The sequence below is a fragment of the Acanthaster planci genome, linkage group LG09 (genome assembly GCF_054643075.1).
Source record: "Acanthaster planci isolate LZ-2023a linkage group LG09, COTS_SCS, whole genome shotgun sequence".
Classification (NCBI taxonomy): domain Eukaryota; kingdom Metazoa; phylum Echinodermata; class Asteroidea; order Valvatida; family Acanthasteridae; genus Acanthaster; species Acanthaster planci.
In genome coordinates this window covers 9,754,107-9,772,412 of record NC_141785.1, presented here as the reverse complement: position 1 = coordinate 9,772,412, position 18,306 = coordinate 9,754,107, and the positions used below count along the sequence as shown (strand labels likewise).

The 18,306-nt window shown below is 43.0% G+C and overlaps 3 protein-coding genes across 8 annotated transcripts in view; 2 read left to right on the top strand and 1 right to left on the bottom strand.

Annotated features, from left to right (window-relative positions):
• The window catches only part of ppp4c (protein phosphatase 4 catalytic subunit), a 37,410-nt gene extending 31,937 nt beyond the window's left edge, over positions 1-5,473 (top strand). For 4 of the 5 annotated variants that reach the window (XM_087141701.1, XM_087141699.1, XM_087141698.1 and 1 more), the window contains one exon: positions 102-5,473. In XM_087141701.1, coding sequence (XP_086997827.1) covers positions 102-152 — 51 coding nt within the window. In that variant the 3' untranslated portion in view covers positions 153-5,473. The remainder of the gene's footprint in view (positions 1-101) is intronic. The other variant, XM_087141700.1, reaches the window with a different exon arrangement.
• LOC110980728 (phospholipase A2 isozymes PA3A/PA3B/PA5-like) lies at positions 5,274-8,002 on the bottom strand. Its single transcript, XM_022237671.2, has 2 exons — positions 7,293-8,002; positions 5,274-6,340 (listed from the first exon to the last, which is right to left on the bottom strand). Exons 1-2 carry the CDS (start codon positions 7,688-7,690, stop codon positions 6,100-6,102), a joined length of 639 nt encoding a protein of 212 aa, XP_022093363.2. The 5' UTR covers positions 7,691-8,002; the 3' UTR covers positions 5,274-6,099.
• Positions 8,003-9,114: 1,112 nt separating this feature from the next.
• Positions 9,115-18,270, top strand: LOC110980726 (uncharacterized). Of its 2 annotated transcripts, none has more exons than XM_022237664.2 (3): positions 9,115-9,526; positions 10,683-11,633; positions 15,661-18,270. In XM_022237664.2, the coding sequence occupies exons 2-3, from the start codon at positions 10,750-10,752 to the stop codon at positions 15,926-15,928; spliced, it is 1,152 nt and encodes a 383-aa protein (XP_022093356.2). In that variant the 5' UTR covers positions 9,115-9,526; positions 10,683-10,749; the 3' UTR covers positions 15,929-18,270. The 2 variants fall into 2 exon arrangements, with proteins under 2 accessions (XP_022093356.2, XP_022093355.2); XM_022237663.2 differs by having other exon boundaries at positions 10,329-11,633.
• The last annotated feature ends 36 nt before the right edge of the window (positions 18,271-18,306 follow it).

Sequence of the window (18,306 nt, the reverse complement as noted above, 5' to 3'; positions counted from 1 at the left end):
CTGTCAATTTTCAACAACTAGCTCTGTTGCCTTCTGGAGAGTGGAGACTTTGGAAAGTTCTTTTTTGTAGACTTGAATTTTTGGTCCGCTTTGCCACACAGGAGGTTCGAGGAATACCAGCCAAGAAGCCAGTACCAGACTATTTTTTATAAGAGCCTTACTTAGTGGATGAAGGAGAGACTACGTGGAACCCAACGAGGTATGACACCACTTAATAATTGGTCAGTTAGAACCCAGTAGTGTTGTAACAGAAACCAATGAGTAACCCTCTACCATAATGCCAAAGGATTATCAGCCTGCTGTACTGTAGTGCTCCCAAAACAACCAACGAATGAGGGACTCTGGACAATGACACCCAAGGAAGATCAGCCAATCACGGACTGTAAACAGTGATACCATCCTTGGACTAAGAAGCAATGAAATACAGACACTGCCATCCCAAGACAACTACGAATGGACGATCAATCTTTCTAAATCACCTACAAAAGGCAACTGTTTGTTGGCATGTTGCTTTCTGAAGAGACTTGACTGCATTTTTTAACCAACCAATAAGAACACTGTACAGTGAAGCCCAAGCACTACCAGCCTATCAGTGACTTTGTATTATAAAGACAACTTATAACTGAGTATAAAGTGGACTCCCCGTGTAAAAAAAACCCTCATTGTGTCCATAAATGCAAGGAATTTTCTTAAGAGAATGATTGTTGGCAAGTGCATACTTAAATTCCAATCGAATTATTTGCATGCCAAATTTGCTTAAAGAGAGTCATTACAGTGAGATTTAACATTGAAACTACTGAGAGGTAATTGTGATTCCTGAATAATGAATTGATTAAGTAGATAACAGCTGAAGTAGTTACATTTGTCTTTTCCTAAGATAAGTCCATTCCCTAGGCAGCGGACAATTTTATGTAATTTACTTGCGAGACCTGCAGAGAATTATTGTTTCAATCTCAGTAGACCGATCCAGTAAGCCCGCCCGTCCACTGTGTGCATGGGTACTTAACGCTTGTTCTCCTACAGCGCCTTGCTACTTGTTCCAGCCATGCGCATCATGCACGCGTGCACGCATGTTAGACTTTGGCACATGCATGTCGGACGTAAATCACAGCTGTGATTGGTCAGAACACAGTGGGGCAAGGCTTAACGGATGGGTCTGTTACCTTGGTGGAATAAATTGAATGAGATGTCTTAGCCTCAACTTGCTGGACAGTAGTGATAGGAATCCTCTTCCGTCTTTCAAAATCCTCCACTATACAAAGAGGATTTTGGAAGACATGGGAAGCTTTGGAGAGGGTCCAAAATGAAACATGCGGTAACTCCGAGGTTTAACCTTGAGTTATCGCCCCCCCAAACAAAAACCCAGTAAAACCTTGTAGTACCTCGAGGTCCGTCTTGAATTTACTCCGTTTCATTTTGCATTCGTGTTAACCATATTACAGGTCTCTCCTTGTCACAGTTGCAACGTGTAATGTCCTAACAGTTTCCTTCATTATTCAGTCCGTGGAAAAGATAGTCCCAATGCTCTTTGGGAGGGGGAGATGACGTCCAACTTTAAGTATTGTTATTTTTTGATAGGTTTGATGGTAGGAATGGGCTGTGGGTTATTGGAACAAGCAGATGAGTGTTCTGGGATCCCATTCAGGGTAACTGGACAAGTGTAGTGAAATTGTAGAGGGGAATTTCCATTAGGATTAACCCTGCATCAGAAATAAGTATACTATTTTTTCTGGGGCATTTCAACTAAGAATTGAAATGTAAAAATGGTGTCCTTTTAGTTTCATTGCCAAAGTAAGTGGACATCAGATGCTTTTCTTAACTTCCTAAGTTGGCCCGTGTTTAAAGAGAAGAAACGTTAACATGTAAACCAAAAGCTGCATTACTTTGGGTACGTTTGTAGTAACTGCTTGATTAATTAGAAGGTACATATACTGGTCATGCTCATAATTGACTAACATTTGATGTACGAACGTAGAGAACAATGGAAGACTTGTCATGAGTTGTGGCTTAGCCAAGTGTTGCCCCATTTAAGGGGTTTTCGTTCTCTTGGGGTTGTGTTACTAGCTTTTAGTACATTCAAATTGATTTCAAGGGAGCCAGACCTCATTATAACAAAATTAAATATTACACAACAACGCTGTTATTGAAGAATGTTCACTTTGATTGATTTAAAAAGAAGCAATGATTTGGATTGTTTTGTGGTTACGCTTGAGTGATCGGAGATCTCTGGACTGGATGACAGATTGGCATTAGTATGGAGTGGAATTGCTGCGATAGGTGAACTCCTTCAAGTCACCTTTTGCGATGTCAGATGGTGAATCCCAGTCCCAAATAGTAGACAGTCAAATCCCATCACAATCAGAGAGTACATGCATTTTGAACTTTCGAGACAATGCAAGTTAACTTCCAAATTTTCAGTCATAATGACTCTCCTAAAATGTATCGACTTTGTTGAAGCTCAAGCCCATAGCCACACCCCCACACATTGTATGTGATTGATTTGTACCTATGTTTGTGGGAACTTTGTGTCTGTCAAGTTGTCCGTTCCATTTCTAAACAAGCCACCGACTGGCCAACAGGGTACATCTTTCAGTTTCTCTCGAAACAGCGTGCTTCTACCGAAGTAGGGTTTGAACTTGCAACCTCGCAAACATTAAGGCCGGCAGGGATAGTGTTTGTTCAAAGTGCACAGCCCTGTGTTGGCAATTGCCCAATCAGTCAGAACAGGGACATTGACAAATCAGAGGTGGCCGACGGTAGGGCTTGTATATAACTGTGCTGGCACCACTCAAGTGTGGTCTTCTGAAGGCCAGATATTTCAGTCTCACTTCGGTGTACTTAGTGGGTTTTTTTACAGCAGGAAGTTCATTTGAAGTGGGCTTGGAATGCATGACTGACAATGTTCCCAGTGTTACGCTGAGTTTAACAGTTCAGTGAACGGTCTTGTCTGAATCAAAGGAAACATGGATTTATTTGACAGACTACTTTCATATAAAGCCCTTTTAAACTTTCACCGACTGCCCGGAATGTTTACAATGCCACCTGCCTGCTACTGTCGGTTGTAACGTGCACGCAAGGTTATCATTTGTTATTAGATGTGGCAACATTCCAACTGTTCCTATATTGTCATAGTGGAATGTCCCACCAGGCTAAATTTGCATTGATTGGTTCACTGACAAGTACATTGTTTTGGTATACATGTGGCCGGTTCTAGGATAGTCTTTGTTGATACTTGAATTTAGTAAGCATGATTTCCCCTGAGCTGTTTCCATGAAATTGGACATAATATCAATGAGTAGTAATACCAGTGTGAAGAATGGTGGAAAAAAAAGGATTTTGACCATCATCGTTGGGGAGGTCAAGTGAGGTCAATTTTGATTCCATCAAGGGTAATAATAACCTACAAATGAATTTCAGATAGTGCGTTTTGGATTCTGGGGGATGAATTTGCCTCAAATTTGATTGCATTACTGAATGATTATGAGATAGTTGAGCAGAGCATGAGCATGTTACAGACAAGGGTGACTAAAAGCTGCGAGGCTCAGAGATCTTCTCATTTACTTGTAAAATACATCCGTCTTTGTGTCCTAGGATAAGGCCTTGTTAGCCCCTCTGACAAGTCATGCGTTATTTCTCTATAAGAAACAGAGGGAGTGAGTTCAGTAGGATGACTTTCCAGACACTGAAGTAGCTGTTGGTACCCTGTCATTGCTTTTTTTTTTTTTTTTTTGCAGTGTTGGAGATGTGTAGCCAGAACGTTGAATGAGCATCTGTTTGGTTTTAAGAATCAGTACTTATGTAGTCTTTAGTTGTTTTTGTCCTCGTACCCCTCGTAGAAACAGGAGACACGTTTGAGGAAGTGCTGGTGCAAGACAGATTCTGAGCTCTAGTCTGAAGCCACATAGCTTTGGCTGGCATTGGAATGACTCCAGTGTCCACAGTCAAGTTTCACACAGCATTACAGTTACTTTGTCGTATTGTACAATTATTAGGCCTTGCAAAGTCTGCTAATTTTCAGGTTGACTGGTGTACAGTAGGGACGTCCGGCACCAAGACTTCGTCAGTGTCTCAAGACTTCACGAAAGAGGTCAGCGACATGTGTTTTTATGATTGACAAATATGGTAGACACAACCCCCAGTTCATTGACGAGTGATTTTTGTGTACATGTATTTTTCTCTTTTATTGTAGTTATGACATAAAAAAACGATACAACCTGACAGCCACCTGTGTATTATTTGATATTAAATTAACCATTAATGGAAAAAAATAATGAATTTGTAAATACGATTGTTCTTTAGACCATTTACTTGTTTGTATCTGTTAAGTTTTATTATCTTAGTATTATTACCTGGTACGGTGATGGGCTAATGTCTTCTAGATATGCAACATAATTTATTTGAGCCCTCATTGGACAGATTTCGTCAGGTTACCACTATAATGTGCGGTTGCATTGGTTAAGGAAGCTAGCAACTCCATTGCCTTGTTAATGTCGATGCTTCATTCACCAAGCATATTTTATGTGCAAGGGATAAACCCGTCCGCATAGTTCTGGTAGGGCGGTGATAACAAACGGACCATTTCGTCAGCATCTGTCATTTAGACTGTTCAACTGCTGCCAGGAGAGGGTGGCTGAACTCGTGGGAAAACTTGGTGTTTTTTTTATGTTGTAATGAAAAACATTTTCCACAATCCCTAAACAATGCTGAAATAGCTAGAATGCCACATACCATACAAGCCTTTATAAGTAAAAGCCCCAAACAATCTGCACATTTTGTAAATATGATTGAACCACAACTATCACTGTTTTTTCCTTGGATCCTATTGCAATCCCAAAATCCTAAATAAAAGTTCCCACTTCGACATACTGCTGACTTCTAACCTCGGATAAACCCTCTACAGTCATTTCCAAAACAGTACTTCAAGCTTTTGTTCTTTAGAAGCGCTAATCCGGGAAACTGTTGAACTTCCGGGAGACCTCTGAAGAAGTTTACGCGGGTTGATGTTGTCAGAAGCCAAAAAGTGGGGAATTTTAAAAAGTTTAGCTCTCAGAAAGTGTTGAGATATTCAGCAGCATCCACGGTTTTAAAAAAATGTACATAATATTTCGTGTGGATATAACCACCCATCTAGCTCCCCCACACTCGTACGTGGCTCTGGGTGCGTGAACATGTGTTGTTTTTGTGTATAGAAAACTAGGTAAAAGTTTGCATTTTTCTTGCACAGTGAAAGCTTGATTTTTCATGATGGTTCCTTCCTTTTTGCCATCGATAAGTACCCCCCCCCAAAAAAATGCCTCTAAAACAATGATATTAAGATCTCTTGTAATTTCATTGAGTTGCGGGTTCCCCTTCGACCCGTCATCGTGATGGGCCATTGTAAACATCTAAGACCAAATGCATTGTATTTTGTGGTAACTCTGAAAGTAAATTGAAGTTTGAATAAAAAGAACTACTTTTATCTACCAACGGTAAATTATAGATAATGGCAGCTGTCATTTTTACCAGTTCAAAACGTGATCAGAATACCTGAAAAATTCTACTTTTATATGTTGATTTCTCATGGCACTGTCCCACAGAAGAGAGAAAAACTTTTGGTTTGTATGAGTTTTCTTATACTGACCCAATTGTATGCCTTCTTTCTGTGCACAAACAATGCAGTTGTGGATCCACGAGGTAGCAAACATACCCGATGCATTCCCCACTTTTTTAAAAGGGAGATGTACTTTCCCTTTATACCTTTTTTTCTTTTGCTGTCGACTGGTTAGTTGAGGATTTTAGTGACGGAAATTATCATCAAAATTTATCCCGTTCCACTGGAAACTTCTACGACAGATGAGCGGTACTGTGCTCTCACAGTAGCAGGGCCTTTCCTTGTGAACGCAACGGGAGTTTCTTATTTGGGAAGTATTTCAGTCCTACGTGATGGCTTGTGAATCAGACTACACCGATTATGCTGTGCGTGTGAGGTTTAGGCTCGTGACAGACCCGTGTCGGAGCCGTCCCCCCCCGTTTAGTGTTAATTTAGTGTTCTTGGATCAGTCGAATGTACACGTGTGTACGCTCTCGGCAAGTAATTTGACACACTGTCAGCGCGGTTCATTATTTTTCCAATCCTACTCTGACTTGCTGGTACGCCACGCCGTCGAAGGGCTTGTTCACACCGACTTCCGCCGTCCTCTCTTGCCCGTACTCGAGGCAGAAGCCGAACCAGCTCCGCCGGATGCACCGTTGGGTCAGGGTGTCCGAAAGGTTGAAGCAGGCCGGGCGTAAGACGTCGAAAAAGAACTGGCCAACTTCGACCGAGGCAGTGGTGTTGGCTTCTTGAAGGCAGAGTCGGAAACTGTAATACACGTAAATGGAAATAAGTTGGAATCACATTGTGAAAACTGGGTTACTTTCGGTTCGGACTCTTGCCACGGATTTGATGTTCTTCTGGGAAGCGTGCTTTGAGTGGGTCATCAGTCACCTTCCTCCGTCCCTCTTTCTAGCCTGATTGTCATCCGTTGTTCAACAGAACTCAGCTGCAAACGACCGTCTATTATTATAAACTACCCTTACCTAATCCTAAAAAGCTTTCTACAAGTTAGAGAACCGAATTCGTTTTCTTCAACTCGGTAAAAACTACAGTTGCTTCCACGAACAGTTCATATAAATCACTTGAAATCGAAATTGCTCTTGACACAAAGAGTTGTTTCCGGAATTAGAAACGAAAGTACTTCACTAGATGTTCCCTGAAAATCCCTCAGAAATCTCAAAAGAATTTGTAAAAGGGGGTCCAACTTTAAGAAGTCAAGTTTTAAACCCCGTCGCCTCAGACTCGACGTCACGCTCGGAGGAATATCATCCAAACGTCATATAAATTCATACATTTTCACCTTTCATTGTACTATTTTTCTCTTTCCATTACAAACTTCACGCATGTCAATCCACGCGACATGTTCATCTGTGCGTGTTCTAATCATCACCAAAATTTCTGGTTAACAGGTTCATTCGTCGGAAATAGACAGGCAAAAGTCCCAAATGTAGCCTATCCGCGGATACCTATTTCATAGCCAGGCTCTTCTGGGTACCATACGTCATAAAGTTTGTATAATGCACGGCTCTTCAAGAACCTTGTTAAATAGGTCTATGGGGATGGTGTGGTGACACCCCCCAACCAAACACTCCGGGGGGGGGGGTTAAGGGAAGCGAGAGTTCCCAGTAGCAGTTGCTTCCTCCATCCCTCTTCCCCGGCAACACCAATGGTATACGTAGCAAACGCTCTTAATTCAAGGAAAATAAAGTGTGCGTACCTTTCATCGCAAGTGCACAAGTTGATGGTGTAGGGATAAAAGTTGAAGAGGCCAAATGCTCGGGAGAATGCGTAGATCTTTTCAGGGCAGTGGTCGTGGTCACGGCAGCACATGTCGGCCTCTCGGTGGGTACCCAGGTCGGAGTAGCTCTGGGCCGTGTCCCCGATGCCGCACCACACCGTGCCGTCAACGATGAAAGCTGACCGCTTGCCCCTGCCGCGGATCAGCCGGCCATCGGCAGTACTCTGGGCGGTGTTACGCCTGATCCTCACAAATCGCTCATCGGACTCCCGTGGATCGTTCACGTCAAAGTCCGGGACTCCTTGGCGGTGACAAACGGCAAGAGTGATTGCCTGCCCTACCGTCAAGAGGACAGTGAACAGTTTGAGCAACTTCATTATGTGAAAATCAGAATTCTGAGACTCAACGGCAAACGCTTGTCGCTTGGTCGACTCTGTAAAACGAACTGTCCACAAAATGAGTGCGTTTCCCTTTAGCCCTGCATGGGTTTATATAACATTATGAACACCTGCATATTATGTTGTAGGCCGTTAGAATAGAACCTTTGACCCAGTGATGATTTGTTATTACATCAAGAACAAGGTACTGATCAGGTACTTGTCGCTAGTTTCCCCGACTTGTATTTTTGATTGCAATCCAGGATTGATATCCGCCTTCACTGATATCCGCTGGACTTTTTCCCACCAGCGCTGTGATTGCACTGTCTAGTCTCTGTTCGTTTTAGCTAAGTCCCACGCACATTGCTGGGGGGGGGGTCCTTTTTCCCCGGACCTCAAGGTCCGGTGTAATCTTGACAACTGGCGATACTGTTAAACTCGTATAGTCTCGTATTTTGATTGGAACCGATCGTGAGAGAATTCTGCACATTTTTCGAGTAGTTTTCCACAGATGATCTCTGTAATAAGTCGTATAATAAGTCGAATAACAACATCTTGGTATGTGAAGATGATTGTCACAGCACAGTATTCTGTAAAACTTACTTAACTTTCCTTCATCATGAATATGTCGTTAGTCTTGAGAAATTTCTTAGAAAATGAGAAATTGGAAGTAACAAGGGGACACGGGATTAATCCAAAATGAAAATATTTCATAACCTAGCTGTCTAGCAACCACTTTTGTGGATAATTTTCCCGTGCGGTTTTGCGGTTGTCCTTGGCTGGAGACTCAAGAGATGGTTGGCAGGTTCCCAATGATTTTATCGGGTGGATAACAAGGATGTGGCAAACAAGCTATTGCACCAGTTTCCGAGTAATAACACTGCACGCAAAATAGTGGAACATGAAGTAGGCATGATGACCTTACCACGAAACCTCTCAAACTGGCGCAAAAATATGGAGGCATTAACTGGACCCCCATCCTCAGCTGAGTTCCAACAGAAAAATGGACCCCAAAAACATCTTACCACTTTCGGTGGCGAGAAACAAAAACGCTTATGTTTTGAGAATATTTCGAACTTCCTATGAGCCAAACTTGAGAATAAGCTGTATTCAAAACTCCAAAATTTACATTTTAATGTAAATACATAAGATGCTCATAAATATCAGGATTTTGGTAATTCCATCCTCTACTGGCTCAGCGGACTTACTCCACAGCTGCCAAAAGGTCATGTCGTAACTAAGTCACAGGCATCTACCATGGCGGAAGGAAAATGCATGATCTACGTTGTAGTTCACCCGGTTGTGAACTCTTGTTGACCTACCAACGAGGTTCTGCGCAGTGCTTTTTAGAAGAGGGAGGGTTTCATTATAGAAATCTGAGAAAACACCACATTCTTAATAGGAAGTAATTACTTACACGTCTTTGAAATATCTGCCAGAGTGGTGGACGGGTTATCAGAATCACGGGCCTACACACACCATGTTTGTCACACTTTGTTTACATAATGCGCTTTTCTATGTAGCCAGTGGTGCCCACGGTTCACGCAACTCCATGGGAAAAGCACACACGAAAACAACGTGGTGTCATTCATTCAGTACTTGACCGTGCCCGCACTGTAGAACACCCATTATGATGAACCCTAGGAAGTTTCCAATCTCCGCCGTATTCGTGCAGTGACCGTATTCAGCAGGTTTTGAGCCCAAGCAAGGCGCAAACATTAATGTGTGACGACAGCCTTTATGGGGTAAAAGCTCCCGGATGTGAATTCATCATCAGCCAATTAAGTCAACCAGTTGATTAAGATGGACCGTTAGAGCTACCCCTTGGAGTCTTTTGTAAGTTTCCATGTTTCATGTTCATTTTTGAACGATCTTAGGACACCAAGAAACTGAGACAGCCGATCTGCATGTTCTTGTAATTATACTCGGAAGGAATGTATTTAGGCACCTAAATTATGGACATGGAAACAGAGTGCTGTGATGTAGTAGCACTCCCGGATATCAACCGAAAGGCCTTGGAAAAGAAAGTGCAAATAAGTCCGTTGTGTGATTAACGATTCGGTGCCTGGCGTTACTCCTCGGTCTTGTAAGATTAGAACTAAGAACTCTCGTAATTATCGTATGTAATTATTGTGTGTGGTACTTCCATCATGGATGTTCGAAATTTACTATTGGTGTCTGTATCCAAGACTAAATGACTGATAGACGTTAAATTAGACTAAACAACCCAGGCTCTCTGTCAAAATGATGCATTAATTCGTTCCCATAGTACATAATCATTGACGAATTATGTAACCTATATTGCATGTACTAAGTTGCTTAAAAGTGAGTTATTCGCGACATAATCACGTATGTGTGACCAACCACGGGGCGGACAGCGAGGAAACGATACTATTTTGAATTTTTTAAGCTTAGTATCTAAACGTTCTCAGTAACACTGTGGCATCGGCAAATACCCAAACAAACCCCATTATCACAAATCATGAAACTTTTGCTGATTTTTATTACGGAATTTTATAGTGATCATTAAAAACAAAATCTCAATTTGTTTTGTGTATTTTTTCAAAATTAATTGCATGGGTTAGGAAAGTCGTCGAAGTTATTCTCGCGTAATTTTTGTTTTTCGCGGCCACCGTAGAGTTTTTGCTGACGCTTTGGCATCCTCCGCATGGCGATCCAAGGCAACCAATTCCATTCATGCGTTCATTCAGTCACCACCATTGACTGTGATTACTGTTACGTGTGTAACCGACAAAGGCACTCCTACCACGTGCCCCCCTCATGGTGTGATGAGGATACCCATGATTGAGTTCGTGTTCGACCGCAGTCTCAGGCAATTACAACCTACTCGACATTAAGGAAGACGAACTTCCCGCCCCAGGAAGTCGATTTTTGTGGCTTTTTTCCTCCCTAAGAAAAAGGCCTCAACAAGAAAGTTGTTAAATCTCTGTGACTGAGACTGTGGACATTGATGTGTTGATGTATTCTACAGATTTTGATCCAGCCAGTGTACTATATAGACAGTGCTGTTCGTAGTTTGACAATATCTGTCCACTGAAATGATGCATCGTCAACTTGAAAGAATGACAACTGCGTACTTAATCTTGATGCTTTCACTTCACGTTTACGGCGCCTTTCTGCCTGCTGATGAAAGGGTTCTTGGTAAAACACGGAGTGATTTTATTGGCGTGCTTCGAAAGCATGGTGAGCGGACGACAGCAGTCCGGCTCGGCAGCATCTCGGCTCTGGAGACAGCGACCGGCGAGATACCTATGCACACTGCAGGAGATTCCCCAGGGACAGTAACCGTCGAACCCGGCTTCATCTTCCGCGAAGTGACAGACGGCATAGAGACCGTGCAAGTTGTTTACGACGGGAACTATGTGCCCAAGAACTGCTTCGTCTCTGCCGACCAGCAACCCGTGCTGGAGTTACAGGATAGGGTGCGGCAGTATGCCCCGCAAAATCTCGGCACCACGGCCAGAAAGGCGTCCACGGCGGGGAAAAGCGGAACAAAGAACCCCAACATCGTCACCGCGCCGGAGTCATTGTTGCCGTATTTGCGGTACGCTCACAATGCTTCCGATTACACCTTGCTGGTCGTACCCAGCACTTCAGTCAACCTCAAACTCCCATCTCGACTCCTGCGATCAATGGTAAGCCTGGACCTGATCAAATCCCACTGCGAGGGCCTTCTGCTGAACTCCTCCGTGGTGGGGAATGGGAGGCCACGAAGAAGCCTGCTCACCTACCCCAAGACGCTGTGGTGCGGCAAGGGCACCCAGGCGACCCACTTCGATCAACTGGGTGAAGAGGAAAACACGGACAGGTGTTGCAGGGCCCATGATCACTGCCCCCATCCCCAGATTGCTCCGATGGAAAAGAAACTGTTCCTCAGGAACATTTCCCCCCACACCATCAGCGACTGCAGATGTGACAAAGCGTAAGTTTCAAAGTTTTCTGTCGAAAGTCTCATCGTAATGAAATTTGTTTCAAACAGGCAATGGAGACAGTGATTAGGCTAGACTGGAATGTGAAAGCTGTATATGCTGTACATTGCAGCCCTTTATAAAACTAGTCCTTTTAATGACCTCTGAATGAAGTCTCGTTTTCCTGTCCTTGGTGATGCCAGGTTATAGGCCATCAGGCATCTCTTCAGATATTTAAAGTACCATTACGACCAGCATAGAAAAGCACGCTTTGGAAATGTTCCTCTCGTGACTCAATCCCAGCAGGATTGTATGTATTGAGGGAAGTCTGATTTAAACGACGGTACTTCGACCTTGCCTATACATGATAACATCACGATGCTTTTCTCTCTGATCACGTGATGTACATGCATGCATGTAAGTGGGTTTATGGGATAATTAAATAATTCAGAGATAACCTAGCATTAAAAAGTGTTCATGATAGATTTTTATCAGGTAAATGCAACTCAAACATTGTCTGACCCTTTTACATACGCGCGATCTCGATCTTCTCGATGAAGAGCATGCGGAATGTGCGTGGTTGGTTGAAACGAGCTGTCAGCTTGGCATTGACATAATCGGCCTCGGTTCGAATGTTGCCAAATGAACGATTCCGATAACCCATGATGACCATTCATGGGTTTGAATGTTAGACAAGCCAGCAATGAGATGTTTAATCCATACGTCGTTGTAGGTGTTGCAAATACGCAGAGTAAAGCAAGAGACCCACAGCCCGCGTGACACACAGTAGCAATGCTCAGTTGTACCCTTGGTGCATGTATTTTTTTCTACGTTAAGATATCCATTTCTGATACTTGTTTTTTCCTCCTTGAAGAAAAGGCCCTAACCATTTCTCTTTACAAAACCGTAATCTTCAATCGAATCCTCAAATAAGTTACCCCTGGCTTCTTTTCTTCTAAGAGAATTTTGACATTGTTCACGCCTATATATTATGTATGTCGTCGAACATCTGTGACAAATTAATGTTCTCGTTATTCTAAATTCCGAGTATTAAACAGGATCTGATCCCGGCCGTGGACAGCCAATTTACCAGGTGTTGCCAAAAAGTGCGATGACTTCTTGACTCCCTGAAGGTCAGAAGTACTCCAGAGGGTGGTTCATTGATGCCGAACTGCCGAATATGTTCAGCAGATCTTCACTAAATTTCCTGTGGGTTCCTATCAGTACCACGGTGACATTCAAAAAGAAAAAAAAATATGGCGTGATATTTTCCAAGGTGAACAGGGTGGCATGACCGTAGGCGGATATCTCTTCGACATAGTGATATATGTTAATTACATTTTCCCCGTGCCATATACGTTATGACGTCAATGGCACACCGTCACCCCTTACCAAATTTTTGTAGGTCTGCATTCCGATGCTTATTGTCAATTAACGAGGCAAGAAACCTCATCTGCCGGAAATTCATTGAATATAAGCCACTCATACAGAATCATATCCCTGTACGCGAACTGGATTGGAAGTAAAGGCCATTGGCAGTTTGTTTTGGATTTGAGTAAGATGCCGTAGTAGGCCCCTTATGCCGTTATAGGTATTGTGTTTTCTGAATTAGTACGTTGGCTTATTTTAAAAATATAGTTTGATGCCGACCCTCCAAAGCATTCTGGATCGCCAGTTAGCAGGGGATGCATGTGCTTTCTTCAGTAATGAAACCCTCCGCCATTGACAATGGCATTTCGGGTGTACGAAGATGGTTTTTCTCGTCTAATCACAGATGGATACTAAGCACACGCTCACATTTCAGTTAGATGAGTCGAAGAAACACCAGAGCCAAAGCACAAACAGCTGCATTTATGATGTCATAAAATGATGAACGATTAGTTGATGCGTCAATCTGAAGTTTTCTAAATCTTTGTAGAAAGCGGGTATTTTTCGTGCCTGCTGCACTGTGGCAGAGGTCACCTGGGGGCGCTGTTTAAAACAAGGTTCAAGATTATGGTTCTCTTACTCTCACAGATCGAAATTTCAGTGGCATAACTAGGGAAAATCTACACGTAGGTAGTTCATGAAAGAGGAAATGTAACGATCCTACAAATAAAGGTTAATTTGTATTAAAGTTCTCACTGAGTTGGTTATTACTGGTAAATTTTCGTTTTAAGTACACGTATGTTTTTATGTCACAGCGGTAACTTTAGACCTGAACCTGATCGCGGTGGTCCCTTGTCTCATTTCGACGAAACATGTACTGGGATCGTGCGGGCAATCAACCGTCTCTGAATCTACGGGCCGAAAGTGTTCATATTGCGATGGGTCAAGTGGACCTCGTTAGTCAAACCTTTGTAGGTACTGATCACTGCTGCGAGGTCAACAAACTTTTGCAAATAAATCTGACACCTCCCTGGCCAAACAAGGGTGATATATCGATTACCGCCTGTGGATATCAGGGTGTGTTGGCCCCACCGTTGCAGGTGAACAAACTTTTCTACACACCCCCTCATGAAAGCACGAGGAAAGACAGACATGAAAAAACATCTTGTAATATATCAGGAATAGCCTGACCACGGAGCTGTCTTCACTTGTGTGGAATGAAGTGTTTGCTCAGTGCCGGAAGGGGAGATTTATGATACATGAAGTAAATTCATGACTACCGGTGTCTTGTCCGGACCACCATACTTTCGTCTCGGGTATTTCTTCCGACAATGCCCGAATTCACTTCCTTTTTTCTCACGCGCAGACTGAAGCAGGTAAATGCCTGCGGGCCAAAATCAATCCCATAATGGACAGGTGCCACAAAAGGGTAGCGTAGCCCCGTTGATAAGGACAGAAAGAAACCTTTTACCGAGAGTGTTCCATGCATGAGAGTAGTCATGTACATATGTACAGTGTACATGTATACTGGTGCAGGTGATTAAGAAGGCATAGTGACCGGTGAAGACGGGGGCGTGTCAGGATTTTTTTTTTTTGCTAGGGTGGGATTTGAAAAGTTTTTTTTCACACGGGGAAGGGGTTTATTGCACCTGTCGCAATGTTTAAGCTATTTAGTCCCTTCGGCGTGTCCTTCACTGAACTTGCAAATAAAACCCTTAAAGGGTTTATGATTTTTTTGCGCGCCGCTTTGAAACTGGCAATGAGCGCGGGGGGGGGTTGACCCCACCCCCAGATCCTTGCCTGAAGGGGGGGGGGTTCCAGACCGAAAACAAAAAGGAGAAACCAGAGAACTGAAATTCGTGGCCAGGAATCGGCTATTCGATCAGAAATCGAATGAAATACTACCCAAATTGTCCCAACTGTCATTGACGGGGATTTGGCCGGTTGGGGAAAATAATCAGTTTTAATAGTATCCAGTTTTTTGTTTGTTCAGCGTCCATTGTTATGATTTTTCAATGCCATCAGTGGACAATGCAGTCTGGAATATTTGTGAGTAGCGACCTAGCAACCAGTAAGACCAGCGACCTCGACGTCCTGGCCTGGCTGAAATAGGTTGCATTTGTAGTCTCACTACTTCATCTGCAACTGGGAAACTTTATAAAATTTCAGGAGAGAACCTCGTTGAGTTCTTTCTGATTGTCACCGATGCACAGGAGACCGGCCTCCAGACTGCGACCTCACGCATCTAGCGTCCGCCGATAACATGACAGGCCAACACTTGCGCCACGCGTTGCGTCAAATTCGCACCGGCACCCGTGTGTTATGTTAATGGAGTCCATTTTTGTGTCCGTGAAATTTTAAAGTGGAACGCATGAACGCATCGTGTACGCAACGCACCCAAAAAACGTACATGTGGGAAAAGCGCCTCGATTAAAGGTAATCGGCGTGCACGTGTTTATGTGCCGGGGGGGGGGTTATACCGTCTTCAATCGATCCCATGGTCTCAAGTCACTATCTTTTAGCAGCCCAAGGATTACATTATTTTTTGTGTGAATCGAAATTATAATGATCCGAGTCGTTGCTTCTCCCAAATTGGGAACTTTCCGGCCTGACCGCCCCTTTTATATCATTTCCTCTTAAAGTGCCTCTTTGGCATTTAACTTGTTTCTTCAGATTTCACAAATGCCTAAAGAGAGCCCGCTCTCCGGTGGCAATGGGTGTGGGTGATGTCTATTTCAACCGGCTGAAGATCAAGTGCTTCGTCACGCGTCAAAAGCGGCAGTGTCTGGAGATGACCTGGTTTGGCTCATGCCTCCGGCGAGAGAAGACCGACACAGCTGTCCTGCGGGCCGCTCGCCCCTTTCCGGACGGGAAAAACTTGACCAAAGCCGAGAAGGCGCTACGAAGGAAGAGGAGACGAGGATCCTTCGAACTGAACTGAGCATTTTAGCGATGCTCAATAGCAGGGTTTGGCTCGACTGGAAGGCCTGCATATTGTAATACCGCGGCCACTGCTGTAGCCCAATTGGCCAGACAGCAAATATTTTCGACATTCACAATGCATCATGGAATTGAACGGCAAAGAAAGAAATGCATTTAATTCACAAAGCTATGGAAGAAGTGAAACCTGCAAAACAATATATTTCCACTTTACTACATATTTATTACAATCAAAACCGTCCTCTTTTCACAGTGTTGCATAAAGATTACATTTACTCTTGTTAAAGATAGTAACAAGAATCGAGTTTTAAAGCAGAGCAGAGACAAAAATTGCGAATCCCTTCCGCGTGCGCCAGTTTCTCTGTTGGACTGAGATCGTGAATGCCAACGAGCTATGAAAATCAGGACTTGAAGCTGCTCATTCGGCCCGCATTGACCAATCACGTTCATATTTAGCCTGTGGTCCTCCAGCTAGATCAAGAGTTTTCTTCTTACAAACTTGAAAAATTGTTCGTTTTGAAAATGTTCAAGTACACTACCCATCCAACTCTGACATAATGAGGGAGTACTTGAAAATAATTATTCTGAAGAAAGTTGTCAGTTGACGTTCGACTGGTTAACTTCACCACAGGTTAGTGTTTGAAATAAGAGCTGTCTCATCAATTTCCATGATGCAATGGGAATGTGGAAAAAAGGTGTGGCATTGTTTTCAATGACTGAAGTTGAGCTCAATACTTGTGTATTATTGTTTGAAACTGTGTAGATGCAGTCTACTTTATGCTGACAATATAATGCTTGAAATCACAATGCACGACGTATCTGCTGCTTTAGGAAACTGTTCGTACTCAGTAACCATTTTTATACAACGTATAAGTTAGGAGGGTTGAGTTTTTATAACCATTTCTGAAATCTCCTAAATTTAGATTTTTACCCACTTAGAACATGTTATGACTTTTAGGCGTGCCAGACGTTTTGTATTACTACGTGCAGTACTAATCGTAACGCTAAGTAGTCGATTGCTTTCGTAACAACTAGGACAGCTTCTAGTCTACTGAGTGCAAATAACATTAAAACTGAGTTCAAGTCCACTGTAAATGAAGTTCATTCACCGACATACTCGGTAAACCTTTTGGGTACCCTGTTTATGTAATAAATACCATAGTATTATTTATTTCGGCAGCCTACTTGAAAGGTCAAGTGCGTCTTTTGCACACAGGACGATTACCATCGTCACCACAGACGGGCAACCGAGAAAAATTTACCAGTGACCTTTTACTCTGACCAACTCACTTGCAGAGCTGGAGGGATAGAGGGAGATAAGTGGAAGCGTGGCCAATATGCATTTTAAATGTACCAAAAATGACACTTGTAAACTACATTCAAAATGTTGTTTTTCACTGTGTGAACTCTGTCTTGCTGATTGTTGATAAAGTTATATGTGCTTTTTGTGTGCATCATTTCACGTAGGCCAATGATCTGTTTTCTTTCCAAGTCACTGCAAAGAACGGTAAAATCATGCACCGAGAGGATTTGATATTTGCACCTGAAAATTGCCAAACTCTTTGTGCGTCCATGCAAGGGCACAATTTTCATAGACTGCTTTTTTCCCTCAGGTGTCTCTTCAGGCACTTAATTATCATAGTACTATATTCTTGCTTTAGGCCAAATTCCACGGATGAGTCGTGTGCTTTGCAGACTGTGACGCGTCCTGATTGAGCTCTGCCGGTAAAGCGGCTAGGAATTATACGTGCGTTTATGGCAGCCACTGGCTAGAGGCCGCAGGTTGCAGCCGGCTGTTGAGTGCGGAAGCGTTGCGTCACTTTGAACCGAAGAAGCAGTGCAAATGAATGGAGTTTACACGCTGGTTTGCACGCTAATGCCTTTTGCAAAAGAAAAAAACCCCAAAACAACCCCCCCCAAAAAAAGCACAACCAACAGCTGCCAACATTTTCATATACTCACTGTTGATTGGATGCATCTGTTCAAAATATTCCCCAATCGTAGATGTGGACATTAATAATTTAATATCGTATAACTGCAGAGTATGAAAGCGGAGCACACAATTCAATCTGATAATTACCAGGGATAAATTTGATGCACCGTGGGACCAAGTTCGATGAAGACTACAGCGCCGTCAGTGAAGTGGCAAAAGTTACGCTTGTTTTAGCCCATACTGAGGCGCTGTACAATTTTCGCTTTGTAAATAAAAAGTGTAAAACATTTTTGGTGTCAGTCAATATTGCAAATTTAGTTTGACTCTGTGAATTTGTAACTTCAATAAAAAAGTACGACATGCAGTGAAATAAAACACTTGTGAAAGTTCAAGAAAGGTTTTTCAATGTAGTTTGTTTTCAAGAGGACTTTTACATCCGATTTTCC